This window comes from Vicia villosa, linkage group LG2 (assembly GCF_029867415.1).
Source record: "Vicia villosa cultivar HV-30 ecotype Madison, WI linkage group LG2, Vvil1.0, whole genome shotgun sequence".
NCBI lineage: Eukaryota > Viridiplantae > Streptophyta > Magnoliopsida > Fabales > Fabaceae > Vicia > Vicia villosa.
The window spans coordinates 133,113,407-133,140,114 of NC_081181.1; the positions used below are offsets into that span (position 1 = coordinate 133,113,407).

General features: G+C 35.4%; 2 protein-coding genes across 2 annotated transcripts; one reads left to right on the forward strand and one right to left on the reverse strand.

Moving 5' to 3' along the window:
- The first annotated feature begins 18,277 nt into the window (after window positions 1-18,277).
- On the forward strand, window positions 18,278-19,578 carry LOC131652165 (thioredoxin-like protein HCF164, chloroplastic). Its single transcript, XM_058921953.1, has 3 exons — window positions 18,278-18,557; window positions 18,649-18,974; window positions 19,122-19,578. Exons 1-3 carry the CDS (start codon window positions 18,381-18,383, stop codon window positions 19,402-19,404), a joined length of 786 nt encoding a protein of 261 aa, XP_058777936.1. The 5' UTR covers window positions 18,278-18,380; the 3' UTR covers window positions 19,405-19,578.
- Window positions 19,579-19,949: 371 nt separating this feature from the next.
- Window positions 19,950-24,383, reverse strand: LOC131652164 (wall-associated receptor kinase-like 14). The gene is made up of 4 exons (XM_058921952.1): window positions 24,198-24,383; window positions 23,302-24,031; window positions 21,642-21,716; window positions 19,950-21,522 (listed from the first exon to the last, which is right to left on the reverse strand). Exons 2-4 carry the CDS (start codon window positions 24,008-24,010, stop codon window positions 20,231-20,233), a joined length of 2,076 nt encoding a protein of 691 aa, XP_058777935.1. The 5' UTR covers window positions 24,011-24,031; window positions 24,198-24,383; the 3' UTR covers window positions 19,950-20,230.
- Between the last annotated feature and the right edge of the window lie 2,325 nt (window positions 24,384-26,708).

Below are 26,708 nucleotides of genomic sequence, written 5' to 3' on the forward strand. Positions count from 1 at the left end.
AGGTCTTCTTCCTTTGGATAAATGTTGATAACAGCATTGAAGAAGAGATCTGTCTTGAAAGAGACTTGGAGAGCCATCCCAAGATATGCTTCACATCCGGTAACTGAGTAACCCTTCCATCCGTTCTCATTGAGTTGAAAGGATTTATGATGAACGCTAGGTTTGAACTAGGAATTTTTTTAAAGAGAAAAAAAAACTTTGTTTGAGCAAGAAAAGAAATAGAAGAGAGAGAGAAAAAAACTTGATGAGGAATGCAAAGGAACGGAGGATTTAAATAGACAAAAAAATGAAAAAGTACAATAGAGAAAATGTAAGAGGGAAGGAGAAACGTTTGAAGAGTATTTAAAATGAAACAAATGATGAATAGCATTTAATGTTACGTGACATGAGGAGAGATAATAAAGACAAATGAGTTGACTTGCACAGTTACCTATGGTCGGCGTCCCTTCAACTGCACGCGCGCTTATCCATGAACAGTAAAGACAGGTTTACCATCCCGAGATAAAACGTTACAGCTGTTTTGCTTTAAAAGAGGTTCTGAATCAACTTAGACAATGAAACGTTAGTAATAACTGAATCATAATTTCTAATTGATTTCAATCAGAACTTCTGATTAAAAAAATAATCCACTTTCATTTCAGAAGATACTCATACATAAGAACTTCTCATCTTCTCATTCTGGGCATAAATCCATACTGATGTTCTTCAGAATGAACTTAAACCTATCTTCAGCCAGGGGTTTTGTAAAGATATCAGCCCATTGATGGTCTGTATCCACAAAGTTTAAAGATAGAACACCCTTCTGAACATAGTCCCTTATGAAATGATGTTTAATCTCGATATGTTTAGCTTTTGAATGAAGAATAAGATTCTTAGATAAACATATGGCAGAAGTATTATCACAGAATATAGGAATGTTACTCTCAAATATCTGATAATCTTCCAGCTGACTCTTCATCCAGAGCATCTGTGTACTGCAACCAGCAGCAGCGACATATTCTGCTTCTGTCGTTGATAGAGCAATAGTTGCTTGCTTCTTGCTATACCAGGAGATCAAATGACTTCCAAGAAATTGGCAACTTCCTGAAGTACTTTTTCTTTCAATTCTGTCTCCAGCATAGTCAGCATCGCAGAATCCTACTAAGTTGTATTCTTTAGATTTTCTGTAAACTAAGCCAACATTAGTAGTACCTTTCAGATACCTTAGAATTCTCTTAACAGCAGTTAAATGAGATTCTCTAGGATCTGATTGGAATCTAGCACACAAACAAACACTGAACAGAATGTCAGGTCTAGAAGCAGTCAGATATAGAAGAGATCCAATCATACCTCTGTATAACTTCTGATCTACCTTCTTACTTACCTCATCCTTACCTAGGATGCATGTTGGATGCATAGGAGTTTTGGCTTCTTTGCAGTCTAGAAGATTAAACTTCTTCAGAAGTTCCTTCACATACTTGGTTTGGTGAACATACGTTCCTTCTGATGTTTGATTTATTTGTATTCCAAGGAAATACTTGAGTTCTCCCATCATGCTCATTTCAAACTCAGCCTGCATAGACTCAGCAAACTCCTTTCCAAGTGTAGCATTAGATGTTCCAAAAATAATATCATCTACATATATTTGACAAATTAAAATATCCCTTTTAAAGGTTTTACAAAAGAGAGTAGTGTCCACTTTTCCTCTAGTGAAACCATTATCCAGAAGGAAAGAACTTAAGCGTTCATACCAAGCTCTGGGAGCCTGTTTCAATCCATACAATGATTTCTTAAGTTTAAAAACATGATTAGGAGACATAGAGTCTTCAAAACCAGGAGGTTGATGGGCATAAACTTCTTCATCTATATAACCATTTAAGAAGGCACTCTTAACATCCATCTGATAGAGAGTGATGTTATGTTGAGTGGCAAATGAAATTAATAGACAAATAGATTCTAACCTGGCCACTGGTGCAAAGGTTTCTGTATAGTCAATCCCTTCTTGCTGACTATAACCCTGAGCCACCAGTCTGGCTTTGTTCCTTACCACTTCACCTTTCTCACTGAGCTTGTTTCTGAAGACCCACTTTGTACCAATTATATTGAATCCATCTGGTCTAGGAACAAGATCCCAAACATCATTCCTTGTAAACTGATTCAGTTCTTCTTGCATAGCAATTATCCAGTCTGGATCTTCTAGAGCATGATCAACAAAAGTTGGCTCGATCAAAGATACAAGACCTAATTGACAATCTGCATTGTTCTTAAGGAATGCTCTTGTTCTGATTGGGTCATCCTTCTTTCCAATAATGACATCTTCTGAATGACCAGAGATGAGTCTAGATGATCTTCTGACAGATGGTTCTTCAGAAATGCTTAGATCCTCCAGAGAAGCTGATACTTGATCTTCAGATTCTTTGCTTCTGAGAAGCTCTGCTTCTGATGCGTTGCTTCTTGGCTCAGCAACTTCTGATATATCAATATCACAATCTGCAAAATTATCAAACTGCTTTGGTTTTTCAGAACCAAGCTTATCATCAAACCTGATATTGATTGATTCTTCTACAATCAATGTTTCAGTATTGTATACTCTGTAGCCTTTTGAGCGTTCAGAATATCCAAGAAGGAAACATTTTTGTGCTTTGGAATCAAACTTACCAAGATGATCTTTAGTGTTCAGAATAAAGCATACACATCCAAAAGGATGGAAATATGAAATTTTGGGCTTTCTATTCTTCCACAATTCATAAGGAGTCTTATTTAGAATAGGTCTGATAGAGATTCTATTCTGAATATAGCATGCAGTGTTTATTGCTTCTGCCCAGAAATGCTTAGCCATATTGGTTTCATTGATCATGGTTCTGGCCATTTCTTGCAGAGTCCTATTCTTTCGTTCTACAACTCCATTTTGCTGTGGAGTTCTAGGACAAGAGAAATCATGGGCAATACCATTTTCTTTGGAGAATTCTTCAAAGGATCTATTCTCAAATTCACCACCATGATCACTTCTAACCTTTATGATTTTACACTCTTTTTCAGATTGAATCTGAATGCAGAAATCAAAGAACACTGAATGAGTCTCATCCTTGTGTTTCAAGAATTTTACCCAAGTCCAGCGGCTATAATCATCTACGATGACTAATCCATATTTCTTCCCTCTGACAGATGCTGTTTTGACAGGGCCAAACAGATCAATGTGCAAGAGTTCTAATGGCCTTGAGGTAGAAACAACATTCTTGGACTTGAATGCAGGTTTGGAGAACTTGCCCTTCTGACATGCTTCACAAAGAGCATCTGATTTGAATTTCAGATTAGGGAGTCCTCTGACCAGATCCAGTTTGTTAATCTGAGAGATCTTTCTCAAACTAGCATGACCTAATCTTCTGTGCCAGACCCACTGCTCTTCAGAAACAGACATAAGACAAGTCACCTTCTGACTCATAAGATCTTGCAGATCTGTCTTATAAATGTTGTTCTTCCTCTTGCCAGTAAATAGGATTGAGCCATCCTTCTGATTTACAGCCTTGCAAGACTTTTGATTAAAGATTATATCATAACCATTGTCACTCAATTGACTGATAGATAAGAGGTTATGTGTTAATCCTTCTACAAGAAGTACATTTGAAATGGAAGGAGAGTTACCAGACTTTATAGTTCCAGAGCCAATTATCTTGCCCTTCTGATCTCCTCCAAACTTGACTTCTCCTCCAGACTTAAGCACCAGGTCTTGGAACATAGACCTTCTTCCTGTCATGTGTCGTGAGCATCCAGAGTCCAGGTACCATGACATGTTGTGCTTTGTCCTTTTTGCAGCCAAGGATATCTGCAATAGGAATAATCTTATCCTTAGGTACCCACATTTTCTTGGGTCCTTTCTTGTTAGTTTTTCTCAAGTTCTGATTGAACTTGGGTTTAACATTGTAAGCAATAGGAGGAACATCATGATAATTCTTAATGTGAGTTTCATGATATTTCCTAGGTTGTGTCACATGCTTCTTAGTGTGTGTAACGTGAAAGCTTTGTGCATGTGATGTGTGCCTAATATCATGGGAGTGGCCAAATTTAAATTGGTTATACAGAGGCTTGTATGATATTTTCATATCATCCACAGATTCAAGCTTGTATGGGATTTCACCCTCATAGCCAATGCCAACTCTTTTGTTTCCAGACACATCATATATCATAGAAGCTAGCTGACTTCTGCCAATACTTCTAGATAAGAACTTCCTGAAACTTAAATCATATTCTTTCAGAATATGGTTTAAACTAGGAGTGGATTTTTCTGAATCAGAAGGAGATCCAACATTATTGGATAATTTTAAAAGTTTTTCTTTTAATTCAGAATTTTCCAACTCAAGCTTCTTAGTTTCAAATTCAAATAGCTTTCTCAGCTTTTTGTATTTGAGACTAATCTGAGACTTGTATTCCAGAAGTTCTGTTAGACTGGAAACTAACTCATCTCTAGTGAGTTCAGAAAATACCTCTTCAGAATCTGATTCTGATCCGTCATCTTCTGTCGCCATTAGCGCACAGTTAGCCTGCTCATCTTCAGAGTCTGAATCATCTTCTGACTCATCCCAGGTTGCCATAAGACCTTTCTTCTTATGAAACTTCTTCTTGGGATTCTCCTTCTGAAGTTTCGGACACTCATTCTTGTAATGTCCAGGCTCATTGCACTCATAGCAGACAGCCTTCTTCTTGTCAGATCTTCTGTCATCAGAAGATTCTCCATGTTCAAATTTCTTTGAACTTCTGACGCCTCTGAACTTCCTTTGCTTGTTCTTCCAGAGTTGATTTAGCCTTCTGGAGATCAAGGACAGTTCATCTTCTTCTTCAGATTCTGATTCTTCAGAATCTTCTTCTCTAGCCTGAAAAGCGTTAGTGCATTTTTTAACATTAGATTTTAATGCAATAGACTTACCTTTCTTTTGAGGCTCGTTTGCGTCCAGCTCAATTTCATGGCTTCTCAAGGCACTGATAAGTTCTTCCAAAGAGACTTCATTCAGATTCTTGGCAATCTTGAATGCAGTCACCATTGGGCCCCATCTTCTGGGCAAGCTTCTGATAATCTTCTTTACATGATCAGCCTTGGTGTATCCCTTGTCTAGAACTCTCAATCCAGCAGTAAGAGTTTGAAATCTTGAAAACATCTTTTCAATGTCTTCATCATCCTCCATCTTGAAGGCTTCATACTTCTGGATTAAAGCTAGAGCTTTAGTCTCCTTGACTTGAGCATTTCCTTCATGAGTCATTTTCAAGGACTCATATATGTCATAGGCCGTTTCCCTGTTAGATATCTTCTCATACTCAGCATGAGAGATAGCATTCAGCAAAACAGTTCTGCATTTATGATGATTCCTGAAAAGCTTTTTCTGATCATCATTCATTTCTTGCCTTGTCAGCTTTACGCCTCTGGCATTTACTGGATGTTTGTAACCATCCATCAGAAGATCCCATAGATCACCATCTAGACCAAGAAAGTAACTTTCCAGTTTATCTTTCCAGTATTCAAAGTTTTCACCATCAAATACTGGTGGTCTAGTATAACCATTGTTACCGTTGTATTGCTCAGCAGAGCCAGATGTAGATGGAGTTGGATTTGCTTGAGATTCACCAGCCATCTTTTAACTGAAGCGTTTTTCTCTTCCTGAATCTTTTCTAAACACGGTTAAGTGCTTGCACCTTAGAACCGGCGCTCTGATGCCAATTGAAGGATAGAAAAACACTTAGAAAGGGGGGGTTTGAATAAGTGTAGCTTTAAAAACTTGACAGATAAAAATAAATTGCACAGTTATTTTTATCCTGGTTCGTTGTTAACTAAACTACTCCAGTCCACCCCCGCAGAGATGATTTACCTCAACTGAGGATTTAATCCACTAATCGCACGGATTACAATGGTTTTCCACTTAGTCCGCAACTAAGTCTTCTAGAGTATCCTGATCACAACCTGATCACTCCAGGAACAACTGCTTAGACACAAGCTAAGACTTTCTTAGAGTATCCTGACCACCACGTGATCACTCTAATTACAACTGCTTAGACACAAGCTAAGACTTCCTAGAGTATTCTGATCAACACGATCACTCTAGTTACTTACAACTTAATGTAATCTTTCTAAGAGTATTACTATGCTTCTTAAAAGCTATAATCACAAACTGTGATATTTCTCTTAACGTTTAAGCTTAATCTCACTAATATATTACAACAGCAATGTAGTGAGCTTTGATGAAGATGAAGTTTCTGAGCTTTTAATTGAACAGAGTTTCAGCAAGTTAATATGAGTTGTTTTTCTTCAGAATCGTTAACCTTGCTTCTCATCAGAACTTCATATATATAGGCGTATGAGAAGATGACCGTTGAGTGCATTTAATGCTTTGCGTGTTCCGTACAGCATCGCATTTAATGTTATATGCTTTTGTCAACTACCTCGAGCCTTGTTCACGCTGTGTCTACTGACGTTGCCTTTAATAGCTTCTAACGTTCCTTTTGTCAGTCAGCGTAGCCTGCCACTTGTACTTTCTTCTGATCTGATGTTTGTAAATACAACGTTTGATTATCATCAGAGTCAAACAGCTTGGTGCAAAGCATCTTCTGATCTTCTGACCTTGAAGTGCTTCTGAGCGTGATACCATCAGAACTTCAGTGCTTCTGTTCTCTTGTTCTTCTGATGCTTCCATAGATCCATGTTCTGATTCTGCTTCGACCATCTTCTGATGTCTTGCCAGACCATGTTCTGATGTTGCATGCTGAACCATTTGAGACAAAGCTTCTGAGCGCTGAATTATGCATACTCTTTATATATATTTCCTGAAAGGGAAATTGCATTGAATTAGAGTACCATATTATCTTAAGCAAAATTCATATTATTGTTATCATCAAAACTAAGATAATTGATCAGAACAAATCTTGTTCTAACAGATTGTTTGGTGAACAATGAGTAATCTGCCTTGGACTGTAAGTAACCAGAGGCTAATAGGGTGTCAGACAATTTGGTGTTCCATTGGCGGCTAGCCTGCTTTAATTCATATAGAGATCTTTGCAGCTTGCAAACAAGACCAGGTTGAGGAAGTTCCAGACCTGGAGGAGGCTTCATGTAGACTTCTTCAAGAAGATCTCCATGGAGAAAAGCTGTGTTGACATCCAGTTGATAGAGAGGCCAATTGGATGCTGCAGCAATTGCAAGGAGAACACGAATGGTAGTCATTTTGACCACAGGACTGAAAGTATCTGTATAGTCAAGACCTTCAGTTTGTGTGAAGCCTTTGGCAACTAGCCTAGCTTTGTATCTCTCAACAGTCCCATTTGCATGAAGTTTGACTTTAAACACCCATTTGCATCCAATTGATTTCTTCTGTGGAGGCAAAGGCACAAGCAGCCATGTATTGGTTTTAATCAGAGCAGATAACTCAGCTTCAATGGCCTTTTTCCAATTGACATCAAGCATAGCAGTCTCATAGGAATGTGGTTCATGAATGGAGGATAGATTTAGAACAAAATGTTTGTGGTCAGGAGACAAAAAACAATAATGGAGTACATCAGAAAGGGGATACTTACAGGATGATGTGGACTGAGCTGAATCAAGCTTGGGGATTGTATCAGATAATAAAGCACAATGGTAATCTTTAAGATATGAGGGTGGCTGAATATGTCTGGCAGATTTTCTGACAGGATTAGGAGGTGGATTAGGGTTAGGGGCTGAAGATGTGCTGACATTAGGAGTAACATTAGGAGCGGATGAGCTGGGATTAGGGGCTGAAGATGTGCTGACATTAGGAGTAACATTAGGAGCAGATGAACTGGTGGAGGGTATATGAGGAGAGGAGAGTGACTCAGTCATGAAAAAATGATCAAACATGTCATCTGAGGATGAAATTGACTGTTGTGTAGGAATGCTAGACTGAGAATGAGGTTTGTAGGGAAAAACTGTCTCAAAGAATGTGACATCCCTAGATAAGAAGAGTTCCTTGCATTGAAGGTCAAATAAGAGATGACCCTTGACACCTGGTTTATATCCTAAGTATATGCATTTCCTAGACCTGGTATCAAGTTTCGTTCTATTAGTTTTAAGTGTAGTTGCATAGCATAAAGAGCCAAATACTCTCAAATGGGACATGTCTGGAAGTGTATTATGAAGGACTTGGTAGGGTGACTTGTGTTTCAAGAAAAGGGTTGGCAATCTATTAATGATGTGAATGGAGTGACTTACAGCATGAGCCCAGAAAATATGTGGGAGATTGGCTTGAAATAAAAGGGCTCTAGAAATGCCAAGTATGTGTTGATGTTTCCTCTCAACAATGCCATTTTGTTGAGGGGTACCAACACATGATGTTTGATGTGTGATGCCATGGGACTGATAAAAATCAGAGAGTTTGAATTCATGACCATTGTTGGATCTAATGCATTTAACTTGGCAATTAAACTGTGTCTTAACCATGGCTATGAAAGATTGGACAAGTTTTGAAGTTTCAGATTTCTGTCTCATTAGAAAGATCCAAGTGAATCTACTCTTATCATCTACAATGGTAAGAAAATACCTAAAACCCATCATGGAGGGAGTGGCTAAAGGCCCCCATATGTCCATGTGTATCAAATCAAAAACAGCCTGTGATATATTAGTGCTATGAGAGAAGGGCAATCTCTTTTGTTTGGCATAAAAACACACATCACAAGGTAAATTAGAATTGATAGGTTTGATAAAAGGGAAAGTTTTATTGAGTTCCACCAGTTTAGAGAAAGAAGTATGACCAAGCCTTAGATGCCATAGGCTACAATTGGAAGAGCTATTTACAGGAATATGTACACTTGAATTAACAAAATGATTAGGTGGATTAGGGTACAAGGAAACAGATGGAGACTTGAGAAGATACAATCCACCATGCAGTTCAGCTGTGCCAATCATCATCTTGGATGATAAATCCTGTATGACACAATTAACATCAGTAAACATAAGTTGGCAATTGAGGGTTTTGGTCAACTTGGGAACAGAGATAAGATTGAAAGAAAACTCAGGCATATATAAAACATCAGTGATGTAAAAAGAATCAGTAAATTTAATGGTGCCTGAGAACTTAGTGGTAACAAGACTACCATTAGGAAGTTTGATTGTGATGGGTTTGATTTGCTTAAGACACTGAAAATAATTTTGAGTGAAGCAAACATGATCAGTTGCCCCTGTGTCAAGGACAAAGGTTTCAGGGTGAAAAGAGTTTGGAATAGCACAAATGATACCTGAACTGGGATTGGTTTGGGAGGTGAGGTGATTAATGTTATGAGACTGTAAGTTTGATGCATCTTGGAGTAAATCCAACAAAGCCTTGTGCTGCTCAGGAGTAAAAGCCAATCCAGAGTTTACCTGTGCATTAGCTTCAGAATCATCACTTGAATGAGTATCAGATTTGTCATGTGCAGTGGTGTAATTGTTGACTGCACCATCTGGTTTCCAATTGGGAGGATAGCCATGCTTTTTGAAGCATGTATCCACTGTATGATTAGTCATTCCACAGTGAGTACAAACACGATTACCTCTACCTCTGCCACCTAGGGATCTACCACCACGAAAACTACCTCTGCCTCGAGAATTACTTCTGGATTGTGGATCACGATTGGTGTTAGGAGTGGCTAACACTTTTGGTTCATCAAGGGGAATGCAAGATTGTCTTTCTTGTTGAACAAGTAAAGAGTAAACCTTGCATATGTTGGGCAGTGGATCCATCAACATAATTTGAGAACGAATGGCTGCATACTGATCATTCAAACCTTTCAGAAATCGAATAACTTGATCATTATCTCTGTAGGTGCGTATCTTGGTGATAGCACAACATGTAGGATCACAGTCACACGTAGGTATTGGACGAAAATTATCTAACTCTTGCCATAAGATTTTCAGCTTAGTGTAGTAGGAAGAAATAGATGTGTCACCTTGCTTTAAGGTGCAGATTTCTTCTTGTAGATCAGAGATACGAAATACATCACCATGATAGAATCTTTCCTTCAGTTCGATCCACATGTCAGCTGCATTTTCAATCCAAAGAATGCTTTGAGCAATTTCATGTTCTACAGAGTTCTTGATCCATGACATGATCATGATGTTGCACCTGTCCCAAGCAATATAATTGAAATCGAGATCCGAGGGACGAGGTAAAGCGCCATTGATGAAGTGAAGTTTGTTCTTGGAACGTAACGCCATTGTCATGGAACGAGACCAAGAGTGATAATTGTTGCTTGATAGGAGAGGAGTAACGAGAACCAACGCTGGATTTTCGTTTGGATGCATGAAGTATGGATTGAGAGTATCATTTTGATACCCTTTTTGCTGATTGCGAAGAATGGTTTCACCATGAACACTGCCTTCAGAAGTTGCAGACATGGTGAGAACGAAGCAGTGGATTCAAAGAACGAAGATGAAGAAGATATGGAGATTGAGGACTTGCAAAGCGTAGCGGAAAAAGGATCACAGGTCGATGATACCATGTGAACACTCAGTTGCATGCATAATATCCATTGATGTGTGCATGAAGAAAAGAGAGAAAAACTGAATGTAAAAGGAGAAGAATATTGCAAGTTTGTATTGATCAATCTCAAGAGTTTACATTGATTACATTGGTAGTTATATAGCTTTCTATATCTCAGCTAACTAACTAACTAACATGCATAACAAACTGTTTTAACCAACTAACTAACTCTTAGAGAGTTAGTTATTCATCACACGTGGCATTAGTCTTCACAGTAACAATTGGGTTGTTTGATGTATATGAGCTTATTCCGTTTGATACAATACATATATTTTGATCAACTAGGTTTAGGATCAGCAGCTTTAAAAACTTACATTTTCAATAGTTTATGGATGCAGTGAGCCAGAGGTTAAAAAAATAGTTTGGTGGGAAGCAACGTTCTCTTTTTAACTGGGAACTTTTCTAGCCACACCTTATTTCTTGAAAGTTAGTTGATATTGGTGTCAAATAGATCTTGATGAATAGAATTCAGTCATCTTTAATGCATTTTATGCAACCGAAAACTGCTATATCTTACCAAGGCTTACAAACTCACATACATAACTTATAACACTTATAACTCATTGTTGCAACGGACACCACCTCTTCTGTCATGAAACACTTAAATTACCTTTGTAAACTTGCAAAATCGAGCCAACCAACGGTAAAACAGAAATAATTGTATAATAGGCAGACTTGCATTTTTATAAGGGATTTGGGTTTTGTTTTGCATTAGCAAAAGGCCCGATAAGGCCTGATAAGCTCCATCGAATTATGTAGTCCAATCTAGCTGATAAGCTCCATCGAATTATGTAGTCCAATCTAGCTGAAGTTTTCATTTGATTGAGAACATCACACGGAAGTACGCCACCACATTCATTCACGTGGAAGTACGCCACCACATTCATCTCCTCCTTTAATATACATTGAATGTTCTTCCGCAATCAACGCTCGATTACTTGGTGATAGTACTAATCGTTCATCCCTATATAAGTGTGACTTATGTCCAAGTATTCTTATACGTACTTGTATAATTTCGCCTCTCTCAAATAGTAACTTAAGCGTTGGAGTGCTATCTTGCACGTACTCCCTTTCTCTAATTAATGGAGGAATTACTCATTGTATCTTAAGTCTTTTCATTATGGCCATCTTTTACTTATCACTTATTCTTTGTTTTGGTACATAATAATTGTGTTATCTGTGGAAATTATCTTCTGATCCTCACAAATTATTCATCAAATTTCTCAGGTCTTCTTTGTTGCTCAATCACAAATGTTTATGATAATTGTTCTGATCGTCGTAAGAGATTTTGACAATCGTTTAGATCATTGTTAATCATCTTGCAACTGCTTTCTACTGTATTTTACAATGGTAGGATCCAAAGCAATTGGATCAACGACACAATGCAACATTGTTCCCATTCCTGATATCCGATAAATGCTTTAGATGCTTAAAGATATTGTAGTGCCAGTTCTCACTCTCACAACGGAAGAACCTCCTCAACAATAAGATGTACAGGCTTCAATCTTAATCACTTCGTTGAGTGCAACGTCACATTAGATTCCAACATCTTAGTCGATAACTCAAGAATGTCTTTCACTTTCTTCATTCCAACACAATTTACACTTCAACCACCGCATTATCAATATCAACCTCTTTCTTCCCCCATTCGGTTGAATCCTCGTGATCAAAATTATCACACAACCTTCAACACCTCCAAGCCACGATGAGAGTATATGGTTCTAACGAACTCAAGATGCACCTACAATCTAATGCAATAACAAAATGTAAGCCTCTTCAACGAAAAACTTCTCTGCATCAAAGATAATCAACAAAAAGTCTCTTATCATATTGTAACATAGTTAGAGATGCTACAACATGGTCATCATGGAGCTGCTACAATGAGCGCTCCCATCGATGTTGTGTCGCTTCCATAAAAAGAGCACAAGATTTCCAGAAAGACATAATTGTCATCAACATGGTCGTAATTCTCCTCCTCATGACTATAGAGGCGAGACAATAGTCATACGCCATCTAAGGTCGTTGTCCCAAGAGATATTCTCAATCACAATACCAACCATCAAGCCTCCACCCATCTCAAAAAGAGTATGTTCGCTAACCACTAAAATTGGAGAGTTATGACGGGTCAGGTACCTCACCGTGCTCAGGTACCTCCTCCTCCCGAGTAACCTCACGAAAGGAAGACGCCCGACACAAACAAATCTTCGGTGCAGATGAGAATTCTGTAGGTGCCTCCTCCACGTGGACCCGTCCCCACGTGGACTCTCGCGCCTAACTCATCCAAAATCCATTTTTTAACATCTAAACACTAATATTAAACTACAATAACATCAACCAACACATTGTACTAAATTCTAACAACCCTAAATTCTAACTTTGAGTTTGAGGTAAAGAGTATTGAAAACTTACAAATTTGTTGAGCTTTGAGTTGAGCTTTAAGCTTCTGAGAATGCTTGAATGGAACTTGTAGAGTGTGAATCTTCAATTTATGTTTTGGTAAAAATGGGTTTTTGTTGTTTTAGGGAATATTTGGTGTTTGAAGAGAATGCAAAGAGTGGGGGTGGCTGTTTGCGTTTTCTGAAATACCTCAAATTATTTCCGATATGCATCTCTAAAGACACCCTTTTTATAAAAAAATGTGACTTTGCATATGAATATCTGAAATCACCATTTTTGTATAAAACATGGTGACTTCGGATAAACATATGCAAAGTCTTCTTTTAAAAAAAATGTGTATTCAAATATGAATATCTGAATTTAAAGATATTTTAAAATTTTCATCAGGGGAGGGAATTTTCCTACACATTTTTCATCTAATTTACTATTTCACTTATTTTTAAGACACATTCATTTATCACCTATATTTTTTATGTACGTTATTAAATTTAAAAACGACACTAAGAAATTCAATAACTTGTACTTATTTTCATTCATAAAATAACTATTGCGTATTGATAAAATTAAATATATTTTTTTATTATTTAGATGTATTTATTATTATTTTTAAAAATTTGTTTTTCTTATCTCAATTTGTTATTGAAGTTTAATTTTAAATAGTGTGAAATATATTTATTATTTTTATTATAATAAAAACATGTATTTAATTATTATCGGTTGAATTTGGGTCCAACCACTACTAGAAAATTTGTTTTTGTGACTGAATTAGAGATCGAAAAAGCTTAAAAATCGACCACTATAGTGTTTTGCAATTGATTTAGTGACCATCATTTTTCGGTTGAAATATTTTATTTTATTTAAAATTATATTTAAAAAAATATACATAATACCATAGAAATAAAATTTTCTAAAATGTTCAAATAATATTTAAAAAAATCAATATAATTAATATTTATAAAAATTTCATAATAAAATTAAGTTTATTTTTATGCACATATAAAATAAAATTAAGTTTATTTTTAATGCACATATAAAATAAAATTACATAATTTTGTTATATAAATATGTTTATTTGTAAAATAATAAAAAAGAAAATGTGACATTAAAATTTACTAAAACTAAAAATTATGAGAAATAAAAATCTTTAAAAAATAAGATAAAAATTGAGAGTTAAACAATAACTTAATCAAGAGAAATAAAAAATAGAGAAAAAATAAAAATGATCGGTGACCAAAATTTATGTCACTAATTTTTTTCATATAGTAAACTTTATATAAAAAATGATTTTGGAGACTAAATTTTCAGTCAAAAAAACTTCAGTCATTAAATCGGTGACAATTTTTATTTTCTGGCAGATTTAGTGACATCTAAAAATTTACTCATGTATATAAAATTTCAGTGGTTAATTCGATTGCTAGAGTGATTGAATTTTTCCAATTATTAAATTGGTCATTAAAAACGAATTTTTTAGTTGTAAACCTCTAAACCCTAAACCTTGAGTAGACCGCTTTAATCTCTCATCCGATTTTGATTAACTTGAGTTATACTCACTAACAATGTAAAATAATTAATTTCATGAGTTAAACTCTAAAGGTAATTAATAAATAAAAGATTTGAATTTTTTTTATTAAAATAACCAAGTTTTTCAATAAAATTTTCCAAATAACTATCTTTCTCCTTTAATTTTTAAAGTATCCATGTTTCAAACAAAAAATTGCAACAAACAACACATGCCAATCCAATTAGAGACTCCATTGAAAAAATATGAGTCATGCCCAATTGAATTGGGGACAATGTACAAGTCTTAGGAGCAGTCGATAATTCATCTGGCTATTATGTGTTGGATACTTTTTTATTTTAATCCAATTAATTAATAACAAAAATTAAATAGAAACTAATAATATTTAATTTAAATTAGATTACATACGAGAATACTTTTTATACTAACGACGACGACTCATTTAATCATACATGTCACCAGTTCCACACCCCTTAGGTACCTTTTCTTGTAGCGGTCTCTGTTGATTCACTTCAGTAGTTTGATACGAGGTCCATGGAACATCACCATCACCAGAATTCCTAAGAAGTTCTTGTAATTCTATGTAGTCTTGTGTATGCATTGACGCGCTGTCATAATTGAGTTTGTTGCCCATGTTGGGTTATGTTGTTTAGGTTGATGGGGTTATTGGTGAGTGGTATGGTCGATTGACTGACGACATTGGTATGAATGCTTCGTTGGAGAAAGGAAGAAGTGGATGTTGTGGTGTTTGAGAGTCATATGTTTGTTGGATGTTTTGATATTGTGATGTTAGGGTGTTTTGGCTATGTTAGGAAGTGTTGATGTCATTAGTTTTTTTTGGGTGTTTTGACTATGGTAGAAGAAGTTGTTGGCGATATATGTTTATTGGGTGTTTTGATAATAATCATGTTGGTGGTGGTGGTATGGGGTTGGTTTTATGGTTGGGTGTGTGGCATATATTAGTTGTGGGTTGGGTGTTTGTGAGTTAGTAATTTTGTTGGGTTGAGTGTTGTGTGTAAGTGGTTTGGTAATTTTGTGGGGGGTTAGGTGCTGAAGTTTGTTGTGTGTAAGTGGTTTGGTATGTATCATATACATTCATATCTTCAGATAAGAAATCCAATTGTAACCAATTTGTACCAATACATATAATTACTAGTTGGTTTAGATTCGATTGACATGATAGCATCAGTTAAGACTCATTTGTGTATGTTCCGCACAAAAGAAGAATGTGTGCGAACTATAAAAAAAGTTTCATATGGTTAACTCTGTTGATTATACCATAGATCTCACTGATACAGGGTTGTAATGTGCTTTGCATGTTTCGACTGGCAGCGTCTTACAGGAAGGGAAGTGATTCATGAGAGATAACTTATATGAATCCACCTCACAATTGCATCACCAATAATATTCAACATGATCATCGTAAACTAGGCTCTTAAATAATATGTCGACACATTTTGCCTCTTATTAGCAAGGACCATAATTGAAGGTGAGTATAATAATCTTCCATATCGTTACAATATACAATTATACTCCCTCGTACAGGAAAGCATGGATTGCAAGGGCAAAGATTGTTGAACAGGTATACGAAAATTTGAAGGCCTCGTACAAAGAACTTCCACAATATTTGGTGGCACCTAAGACATATGCTCCGGGAACTGTTGCAATTATGGAGACACTATCAGCATATACGCCGGACAAAACTTGTGGTAGTAGAAATAGAATACTCCATCGACTTTTTTGGGCGTTTTAACCATGCATCAAAGGTTTTGCATTTTAAAAACCTATTATTTAAATTGATGGAACATGGTTGTATGAGAAATATAATGGCACATTACTTATGATAGTGGCACAAGACGATAACTATAATATCTTTCCCATTGCCTTCGCTCTTATTGACAGTGAGACTAGTAGTGGTTGGAATTTTTTCTCAAGAATCCCAAAACACACATTTCTTCACATTCCAGCCTTTGTTTGATTTTAGACAGGCATGCATCTATTGAGAGTGCATACAATAATCTTGATAATAATTGGCAAAATCCTCATTCTACTCATGTCTACTACATTAGACATATTGCACAAGACTTCATGCGGGAATCAAAGACAAAAGTCTTTGGAAAAAAGTTGTGAATGCGGGGTATACTTTAAATCATTTATCATTCAAACACTACCACGGGGAAATTATATTGTCAAATAATGATGCATTAAGGTGGGTCGATAATATTCTAGTGGAGAAGTGGACTAGGGCATTTGACAAGGATCAACGATGGAGCCACATGACAACAAAACTTGTGGAATTCATGAACTTTGTCTTCAAATACATTAGAAACCTACCAATAATCGCATTGGTAAGAGCAACCTATTTTAGGTTAGGATCACTGTTTGCAATCGGAGACAAAAAATGAAGTTCGGTGTTACAATCGGGGCAACTGTTCAGTGAAAGGTGCATGAAAGTAATAAAGGAGGAAACTATCAAAGCTAGCACACATGTTGTTATAAGCTTTGACCGTCATATATACGCTTTCAATGTAGAGGAGACAATGAACCACAACGAGGGGAGGCCAAAGGGATACTATCGGTTCAAACAATATCAAGGTTGGTGCGATTGAGAAAAGTTTCATGTCTTATGCATGTCTTGCTCTCTTGTCATTGTGGCATGTTCAAGTGTTCGCCAGGATGCTTCCAAGCATTTATCTGTCGTTTATAAAGTTATAAACGTACTTGATGTATATAACAATAGCTTCTCAGTGGTAGAAAAAGAGGAATATTCGCATACATATTAAGGCGGTGCTATTTGGTGCAACGAAGATATGAGAAAGAGAAAAAAGGGTCACCCGAACAACACATGTATTAGAACCAAAATGGATACGGTGACAAAATGGTAAGATTGTGTGGTATATGTCGTTAGCCTGAACATAGACGGAAACGTTGTCCCAATGTAGGAACAAGTTCTGCATGATAATTTATTATGTTGTTAAAAAATTTGTAACCTTGGCATTTAATATATATATATATATATATATATATATATATATATATATATATATATATATATAATGACTTTTGGTTACAACAAAACGAACATAAACTCCCCTAAAACAACAACACACGAACATAAACATGCCTAAAACAATTAGACATACAACAAATATAAAGACTTAACACTACAACATATCTAAGAGATTACAACAATCAAAATGATTTCATCTGGTGCAGACATCATATCCCCAACATCATTGTCATCTTTAACTGACACTTACATACGCTGAATATCATCATTTTCATCCGCAATAGAGATGTATGAAACAAGTTTATTGATACTTCTTATTCTTTCATTATCATTAATCTCTCTGTCTAACCAAAACTTCAAATTCCTCTCAAGTTGCTCGAAGCTCTGGATATTCCAAAAACACATTTTCATTGGAGGCTTGGTTCTTGAAAAACAAATATGTCCATTTCTTTTACTAACCATGTTAGAACAAGTGAAGAAAATATTAAGAAGAAAATAAGAAGAGATGTGAAATAAATGGTAGAAGACAGGCTTTTAACGGTACTAAAAAAACTATCCAACACATAGCAGACAAATGAATTGGCGACGACGCTTGTACATAGTCGCCAATTCAATTGGCTAAACATAGTGCAATCGCCAATTCAATTGATTAGGATTTTTTTTCAATAGAATCGCTAATTGAATTGCCAAGTGTTATGCATTGAAAAAAAAATAAGTGTGTTTTGAAGAAAAAAATTCAAAGATTTACCATATTTTTACTTATACAAATCAAATTATTTGTTACCTCTTATAATTCACTAACTATTGACTATTATCCCCAACAATTAAAAGAAAGTCAAGGACAAATAAAATTCTATCTTCTAATAGATTTTGTAGTTAGCGGTGATAGTTTTAATGAAGTTCAGGATAATTACTTACTACCTTCACCAAGCAACCGCAGATATTTGTTTTAAGCACCCCGTGGATGGCTCGTCTATCGTTAAACCCAATCGGTCTCCATAGATTCCGACCATGCTTTCAACCTTCTCATTCCGCCACCGTATATCCTCGCCACCGCCACATCAAATTTCCAAAATTCCACACCTTAGCCTCCCAAACAGATCCAAACCTTAACGAAAAAGATAATCCCTCAACAAAACCGGTAAACAAACTCTTATTTCCATAACTATCACGTCGTTTTGTTTATTTTAATTTCGTAGCTTAATTCTTTTGATTTGATGGTTTCATTTCAGCCTCAGGAAATACGAGTTGTGGTTGAGCCAAGTAGCAGTAAGGAGGAGACGACAAGTTCGAGCGTTGATTCTGCTGAACTTCCTCAATTGCCGAATAAAGATATCAGCAGAAAAATCGCGATTGCTTCTACTTTAGCTGCTTTGGGACTTTTCGTGTTTACTAGATTGGATTTTGGTGTTTCTTTGACGGATCTCTCTGCTGTTGCATTGCCTTACGAGCAGGCTCTTTCAAATGGGAAGCCTACTGTTGTGGAGTTTTATGCAGATTGGTGTGAGGTTTGTCGGGAATTAGCTCCCGATGTCTACAAAATAGAGCAGCAGTACAAGTAATCATTTCTATTTCTTGCTTATGTTGATGCCTTATTTTGAAGGAAAATTCAAATGCCAACATTTTGTATAATATTGATATGGTTTATGGTTTTTCGTGTACTAATTCTCAATCTTGACACTGTTTTATTTACTTCATAAATCAGGAATAAAGTGAACTTTGTGATGTTGAATGTGGATAACACGAAATGGGAACAAGAGCTTGACGAGTTTGGCGTGGAGGGTATTCCGCACTTTGCCTTCCTTGATAAAGAAGGAAATGAAGAGGGAAATGTAGTTGGGAGACTTCCAAGACAGTATCTGCTTGACAATGTTGATGCGCTTGCTCGTGGTGAAGCATCGGTGCCTCATGCGCGCGCTGTAGGCCAATATACAAGTGCTGAGAAAAGAAAGGTGCATCAAGTTGTTGATCCAAGAAGTCATGGCTAGGTGACAGACAACATACAATACTTTATTTTTACTGTTTTACACCAAATTGTTAGATCTGTCAATGAGCAACATTTCAACAGACAAATTATGTACATTGTACAAGCCTGTTATAGATTAGGATCTAAAACAAGATATCAATGGCAATTGTTAGCTCAAATGTCTATTTTCATACAATCTCTGTGCACTTAAATGTTTATTATAAGTCCACTACATTGCTCATTACTAAATACTAATATGTTTGAACAATGGATATCTGTTTATCCGCCAATACTAAATTCATGAAACTCTCAGTCAATCAGAAATGGTTGCTTTAGTAGAAAGCGGAAACAAAATTCTTGTGCAGCTTTGATTAATAATTAACAACCAATGACTAAGAAGTTTAATTGACATTTGCTGTCATGTTTAGAATTATGAGACTTGGTAAAAAAAACAACGACTAAATTTAAGAATGGATTGACATGGATGAAGCATATAATCATATAGTGTAAACTGTTAAGTGCTGCCTTTCTTAGACATTACATAGACTACTGATACATCAAAACTCATCTAAATTTGCACATTTGTACTTGCTTGATAAAATAATGTAGCCTAAAGTTGTTGGTCTTTTCGAGTCATAATATACAATAGTAACTATTCATAGTTTACATCTTTGTCTGCATAGAAAATTTTGTATATCTATTGCTGATTATTTTTGCATACAAGCTTTCAGAAGTTGTTAGTAAACTAGAATCTTAATCACACATAAAAACATCAATGTAAACTGAAAAAGAAAAGAAAACTTTTATGTATATGCCTTAAGTATTATTCACATCGTCGGTGGCTTACGTCACCGAACGATATTTCCCAACAAGCTGTTTGTTGAAGGCGAGCTATTTCCACTTGACCACGGATTATGCACTGATATAGGGGAACTGTCTTTCACTTCTAATTCCATAGATTGCAGCAAGTTTTCATTCTTGGATGGAACAATCAATCCCTCAATTTCTTGTCCTATTTTATTCAACTTAATACCACTCACTGACTTCTCACTTCCATTGCGAGGGGATGAACTCGCAGATCCAACCGATGAACCCAAACATATAGCTTCCTCCATAGTTGTCCATGCACGGCGTCTAATGTACTCCAGCTCTTCGGCCGCCTCCATCATTGTTGGCCTTGTGTCACTGTGAAAAGCAAGACATCTAAATGCAAGCTCAGCCACCTTATGAATGGAATATAGAGTCCAAGCATCTCTATTTGGTTCAATGAAGGGATCCACAATCTCATCTATAGAACCCCTCCTAATCCTATCAACAGCAAGTGCAGCTAAATTAATCTCACTCTGAGGTCTACCAAAATCAACCACTTTCATGGCAGTTATTATCTCTACCAAAACCACTCCAAAGCTGTAGACGTCACTTTTATCAGAAAGGTGGAAGTTCTGGTGGTATTGAGGATCCACATAACCCGGAGTTCCTTGCGGAGCAGTTGAAATATGTGATGTCTCTATCATACCAAGCCTAGAAAGCCCAAAATCAGCTACTTTAGATTTGTAGTTATAATCCAGTAGTATATTACTGGATTTTATGTCTCTGTGGTAAATTGGTGGATGAATTGCAGAATGGAGATAAGCTATAGCATTGGCAGTTTCAGAGGCAATGGTGAGTCGTATCGTCCACGGAAGACCTTTACCTCTCTCTCTTTGCAAATGCTGAGACAGTGTTCCATTTGGCATATATTCATAAACAAGTATCTGCTCTCCCTCTTCAATGCAGCAACCTAGGAGGCGAACCAAATTTGGGTGACTCACCGAAGAAAGGAGCTTGATCTCATTCATTACTTGATCAACACTGTTCGTGTCTCTATGTCTTATCTTCTTGATTGCAACAAACTCATCATTATGAAGTTTTCCGCCATAAACTGTGCCGAAAGCCCCGGTTCCTAGTGTCTGCTTTTCAGAGAAAGAATTTGTGGCCTTTTCTATGTCTTTATAAGTGTAAAGAGGCACAATAGAGTTTCCCGCAGCTTCGCGTAGTAGGCGCTTTACTCTGGTATGCTTTCTCAACCAAGTAAAACGGCGCCTAGCACAGTAGCATACAAGAATGAGGGCAGCCACAATCACAACTCCGGCTATAATCACTGTTAAATAGAAGCAATCACATAGAATGAATCAATATTATTTGTCATATTCGTCCTCAACGTTTTGTCAGTTTGTAATAGTAAGACCAATGGTACGAGGAATGAAAGCAAGGTTATACCTCCGACAACAACACCGATTTTGATTGCGCTCCTGCATCCTCCGGATGTTAGTGTTGAAGCACTGCAACTTGGAGCTGATGACAAGGCAACCATAGACAAATAATTAAAAAGATGACAATATATACTAATTGAACAGATAAAGAAATAAAATTAATCTGCATTAGAGTATTGATAGTTATTCTTAACCAACTGGTTCAAATGACCTAGATGTGCAGTATCTAAAATGTTCTTTGTCGACTGAGTCAGAAAGAACTTTTCACAATTCAATGATCACAAAATGTTAGTTTAGTTTTGATAAAATTTTAAGATATTTTGATTAAATAATCTTTTGCAAATGTTTAATAATAAATAAACCAGATTAAATATAAAAACTATTCAAAGTCATGCAAAAGTATAAAATTGCTGTAAATAACATGGCACAGCTCAGCAAATGTTGACATTTAGTTCTCACTATGTCTATTAGATGTTTACTTGAAAAACTGGCATGAAACTCAATTTCCTCTGTCAGCAAAGTATTAAAAGGTAAAAAAATTGCTATCAACTATGTCTGCATTCTTAAAGTTACAAGCAATGTGGTTAATTAATATTTATATAAGAATAAGATCATATCCTAAATCTTAATTCCTCTAAATCTCTGATTGTGATTCTTGGAATGTATCATCACTTCTCTCTCTTTTGACCACCAATAAAACAAATCAAAGTTCAAGTCAATCTTATTCTTAGCTACCATACATGTGCAGCCACTGATGTTGACTTTTTAAGGATTATTTCTTTGTTAATAAGTTCCCATTCAAAACAAAACAGCACACCAAAAACAACTAATTCAAGATAACAACATTCATTTCTCATATTCTCATCCTCTTTTCCATGACAATGAATTTCATTATCAGAAGAAACCAAGCAAAGCAATCAATTTTGGCTTTACTTTCATATTTCACTTCAAAATAAAGGAGCCTAAGAGTACCCTCAAGGTCCACAAGAAATAAGTTTGATGCTTGTCACAAAAAGTAAAATTTGGTGTGGATGATTTGCAAGACCAAATTTCTCATTGAAAAAGCACAATCACATTAAAATGATTTTGACTGTTTGATAAAGATTAAGACAGCTAACTTAAACTCTCAACTCATCAAATCAACTTTAAAATACATCTCAAAATATGAGTTGCTTATCTTTATCTAACAATCGCGATCCACTATATTCCTAGAAGAGTAGTTTAGTGGTACTAGTTGGAATATTGAAGTATTGTATAAGCTATCTAGAGCTTGATCTCTGCTACAGACAAATTCTTGTTTTCGAAACAAATTATCAACTTAGAATTTGGTTATAAAAAAATCAAAATGAAAACTAAAAGAAATCAAGTTTCAAATTTGCATCTTTCATGTAGTTTTTAGCAGACGAAATTGACTGGTCTTTCAAACAACTTGAACAAAGAGCAAACTTTTTCTACTAAACAGAATTGAAGTGCAGCAACTTGATTGGCCACCACATAAAGCAGAACCAAACCAGTTTGTCAAAAAGCATCACAATCATTATTTTTATGCAGCATTATGATTATTCTAAGAACAAGAATCAAAGTATCCAATCAAAGCATAACAATGAAACAAAACCCACTTCTAAAAAACACATAAAATAAGATAAAACACAAAATGCTAAACTCACCTCTCCGGCAACCGGAGCCTTTGGCAAATCCATCTCCCCGGAAACCATCCAAACACTGACACCGAAATCCAAAACCATTTCCTTCCAGACGCACCTCCGAACAAGTAGCATTCTCAGAACAATCACAAGAACCTTGAAGCCACCACCCCAATTCAACAGCCTGAAACTGCAACGAAATCTCTTTATTCTGTTCAACCGAAACAGCCGAGAACAAATAGTTACACTTAGTTTTATTCAATTCCTCATAACTCAAAACATCAACCTCTCCCTTTTGTTCATTAAAACAGCTTATATTACTACTTCTACTATCACAGCTCTCAAATTCAATCTGATTCCCAATAAAACTCGAAGCCGGAATCACACATCCACCAAGCGGAACCGAACAACCTTGAACTAGAAAACTATTATTCCTTGTCGGAGCAAAATTCATACCGAAAAGCGGTTGAATAGATTCCATACTCCGGTTGCACTTCGCAGGAAGGTAGATTAACAAACTGGTTTTAGTCACATTCTGAATCAGAAACTCGCCAATTTGAGGCGTGTTATCATCATGACAGTCCAATTTGATTCCACAACCTTCAGAGAATCCAAAAGGATACTGAACAATTTCATCTCCACAACGTTTCAAACAGTTTGTGTTTGTGCTATTCTGTGCATCCGATAAAATAGTCCATAAGAAAACTATTGAGATCATGATTACAAAGTTCATCTTGTGATGAAGAAAATTAACCTGAAAAAAAAATGATATTAGAAAAAATCATGTACGTGTTGAGTTTTTCAGGTGATGGATTAAATGAGAAGTTAAAGCTTGTGAAATAAGCAGTTGGGAAGCCATCTATTATAATTAATGCATAGAAAAAACTGAAAATTGAAAAATTGAAGTAATTGTATAGTACCTTTAAATATTGTAGCAGTTGAAGGAGTAAATTCAGCACGCAGTACTATGATAAATTCTTGGTTTTTTTCCAACGGGAAATTATAGTGGAAGGAAGAAGCTACATGAATGAATGAACAAGTTGTAGTGTTTTTTTTTTTGGGTAGGGTAAAGAGAACCTTCGACTTGTTCACACTTGTTTCGTGGGGGTTTTGTAACGGAAAATGCGTGTGTATCGACATGTTTATTTGGGTTTTTTTATGTGTGGAATGGCGGAAATGACCTTTGTTTTAAGAGGAAATTACGTGTTTGTGAGAGTGGGTTTGTAGAAGTCAAAAAAGGCAAATCATACGGAGTTTGACTAAGGGAGAGAGAGACCTAATGTATTTTTATTTTTTAGGTAGCTGCTTAAAAATGTTACTGATAATTCTTTTATTTATTATAAGTCCTTTTGTCATTTTATCAATATTAAACTATATAATTATTTTGATTTTTCTAAAGTGACTATTTAAGAAAGGGAGAGTAATAATTATGTCTCTTATTCAAACGGTTCACAGCCGCACTAATGATCACAAAATATCTTACTACTTTTGCTTTTATTTTTACATTTCCTCATTTTCTCATTTCAAAAATAAAATAAAATATTTAACATAAGTAGGGTGAACAAAATATCCGGTTGTGATGCCCAAATTCATAATCAAATCTAAACCACTTTTAAATATCTTTATATAATTGAATGGTTATTAACTTGTTTAGTTATTAATGGTTTGATTATCCATTAATATAATTCAGATATAATTAAATGGTTATTAACCGGTTAAATTATTTTGAATTCGGTTATAATCCGATTATTATCTAAATCTAAATATTATAATTGTCAAGAGAAAAAAAATCGAACTTTTTTTCAAAATTGATTTTTTTTTTAAAAAACCGGTTATATAATCATAACCAAATTTAAAATCAGTTTTAATTAAAATGTGATTATGGTTATAAATCAGTTTTAAAATAGTTGTAGTTTGGTTTTTGAAAATAACCAATCATGCACATTCTTAAATTTGGGTTTTTCTTAGTTAATGTTTATACATTCAATAAAGCTAAAACTTATTAAATAACAATTTACGTGTAGTAGTCTTGAAAAAAAAGGTAATTTATGACCATTAAAAAGAAAGTATTTCCTTCATCCCACAATAAGTGATCCAGCACACCATTTTACACAGATTAAAAAAAGTGTAAAAAAGTAAGAGAGATAATATTATTTTTACCATAGTACCCTTATCATGTATTGGGAATGGTGAACATTTTAATAATTAGATGGTAGAATTGGAAAAAGTGTATTGAAAATTGAAATGAGTCATTCATTTGGGGACATCATTTTATTCCTAATGGATCACTCATTGTGAGACGAAGGTTGAAAATCCTTAATATATGAATATGTTTATAAATGGAAAATACCAGTAAGTTTATGCTTTACAAGTTGATTTTTATCATCACGAGTTCGCATAATGTTAATAATTTAACTTAATTTGTTTTGATATTTATATTTTAGCCCATTCTCAGAAGAGTGGTGTTACATAACAATCCGGTTCATTGGCGAATTTCGACAATATGAAAATTAAGGTTTTTTTGAATTTTTTATAAATAATTTGCACCTAGTTAAATTCGAACATGATTTTTTTAGAGAAACACACATTCAAAACTCAAGTATTCACCACTAAGAAACCAACCAAAAAGTCTTTGAAAGATTGTATTTACTTTGGATCTAACTGCAGCCTCTAGAAAGCATCACAATACAAGGGTCGAGTTATTGGGGTCAAAAGGAAGCATATTCATATTTAATGAAACATTTGAATGCTAATGACAATGAGGCCATCTTTTAGGATATAATTCCAACAATATCTTGGTGCAAGAAAGTTACTTCAGACGGGTGGTCATTGATGATTTTAGGGGCGATTTTGAGGTATAACTTTGAAAGCATATATTTTCTGATAAGAGCTTGAATCACCTTCGAAGCCCCCAGTGATAATATTAAGATTGCAGAGGACTTATAATTTTTCATTTTGCTATATTTACTATATTATAAAAGTAAACTAAATTATTGGGGTTTAAGGTGTTACAACCTGATCCAATATCAACCCAGGCGAAACGTCCAGGTATGTCTCAACAGCCATACACTCAATCTCCTGGTTCATTATCGACATGGTGAATAAGTTGTCTACAAGGGGAAGATGGAAGAGGCTGAAAACGTCATCCAGAGTAATCATTGTTTCCAAAATGGAAGATGAAATTTGGATGTCTCCCTATGCTATCGCTAAACAAAAACAAACAACAATGAAGCATCGAGCATGATGAGGGAACAATCACCAACAACTACAATTTGACATCAACGAAAATCACCTTGACCTCATCTGACATTTGCACATAAGAGAATTTCTTCAACTTCTCCCCATGGATGGGCACCTTCAAAGAAGCGTGGTCCTGTAAAAAATAAAGCATGAATATTCAATTACATTCAATTAATAACTTAAAATAAAGT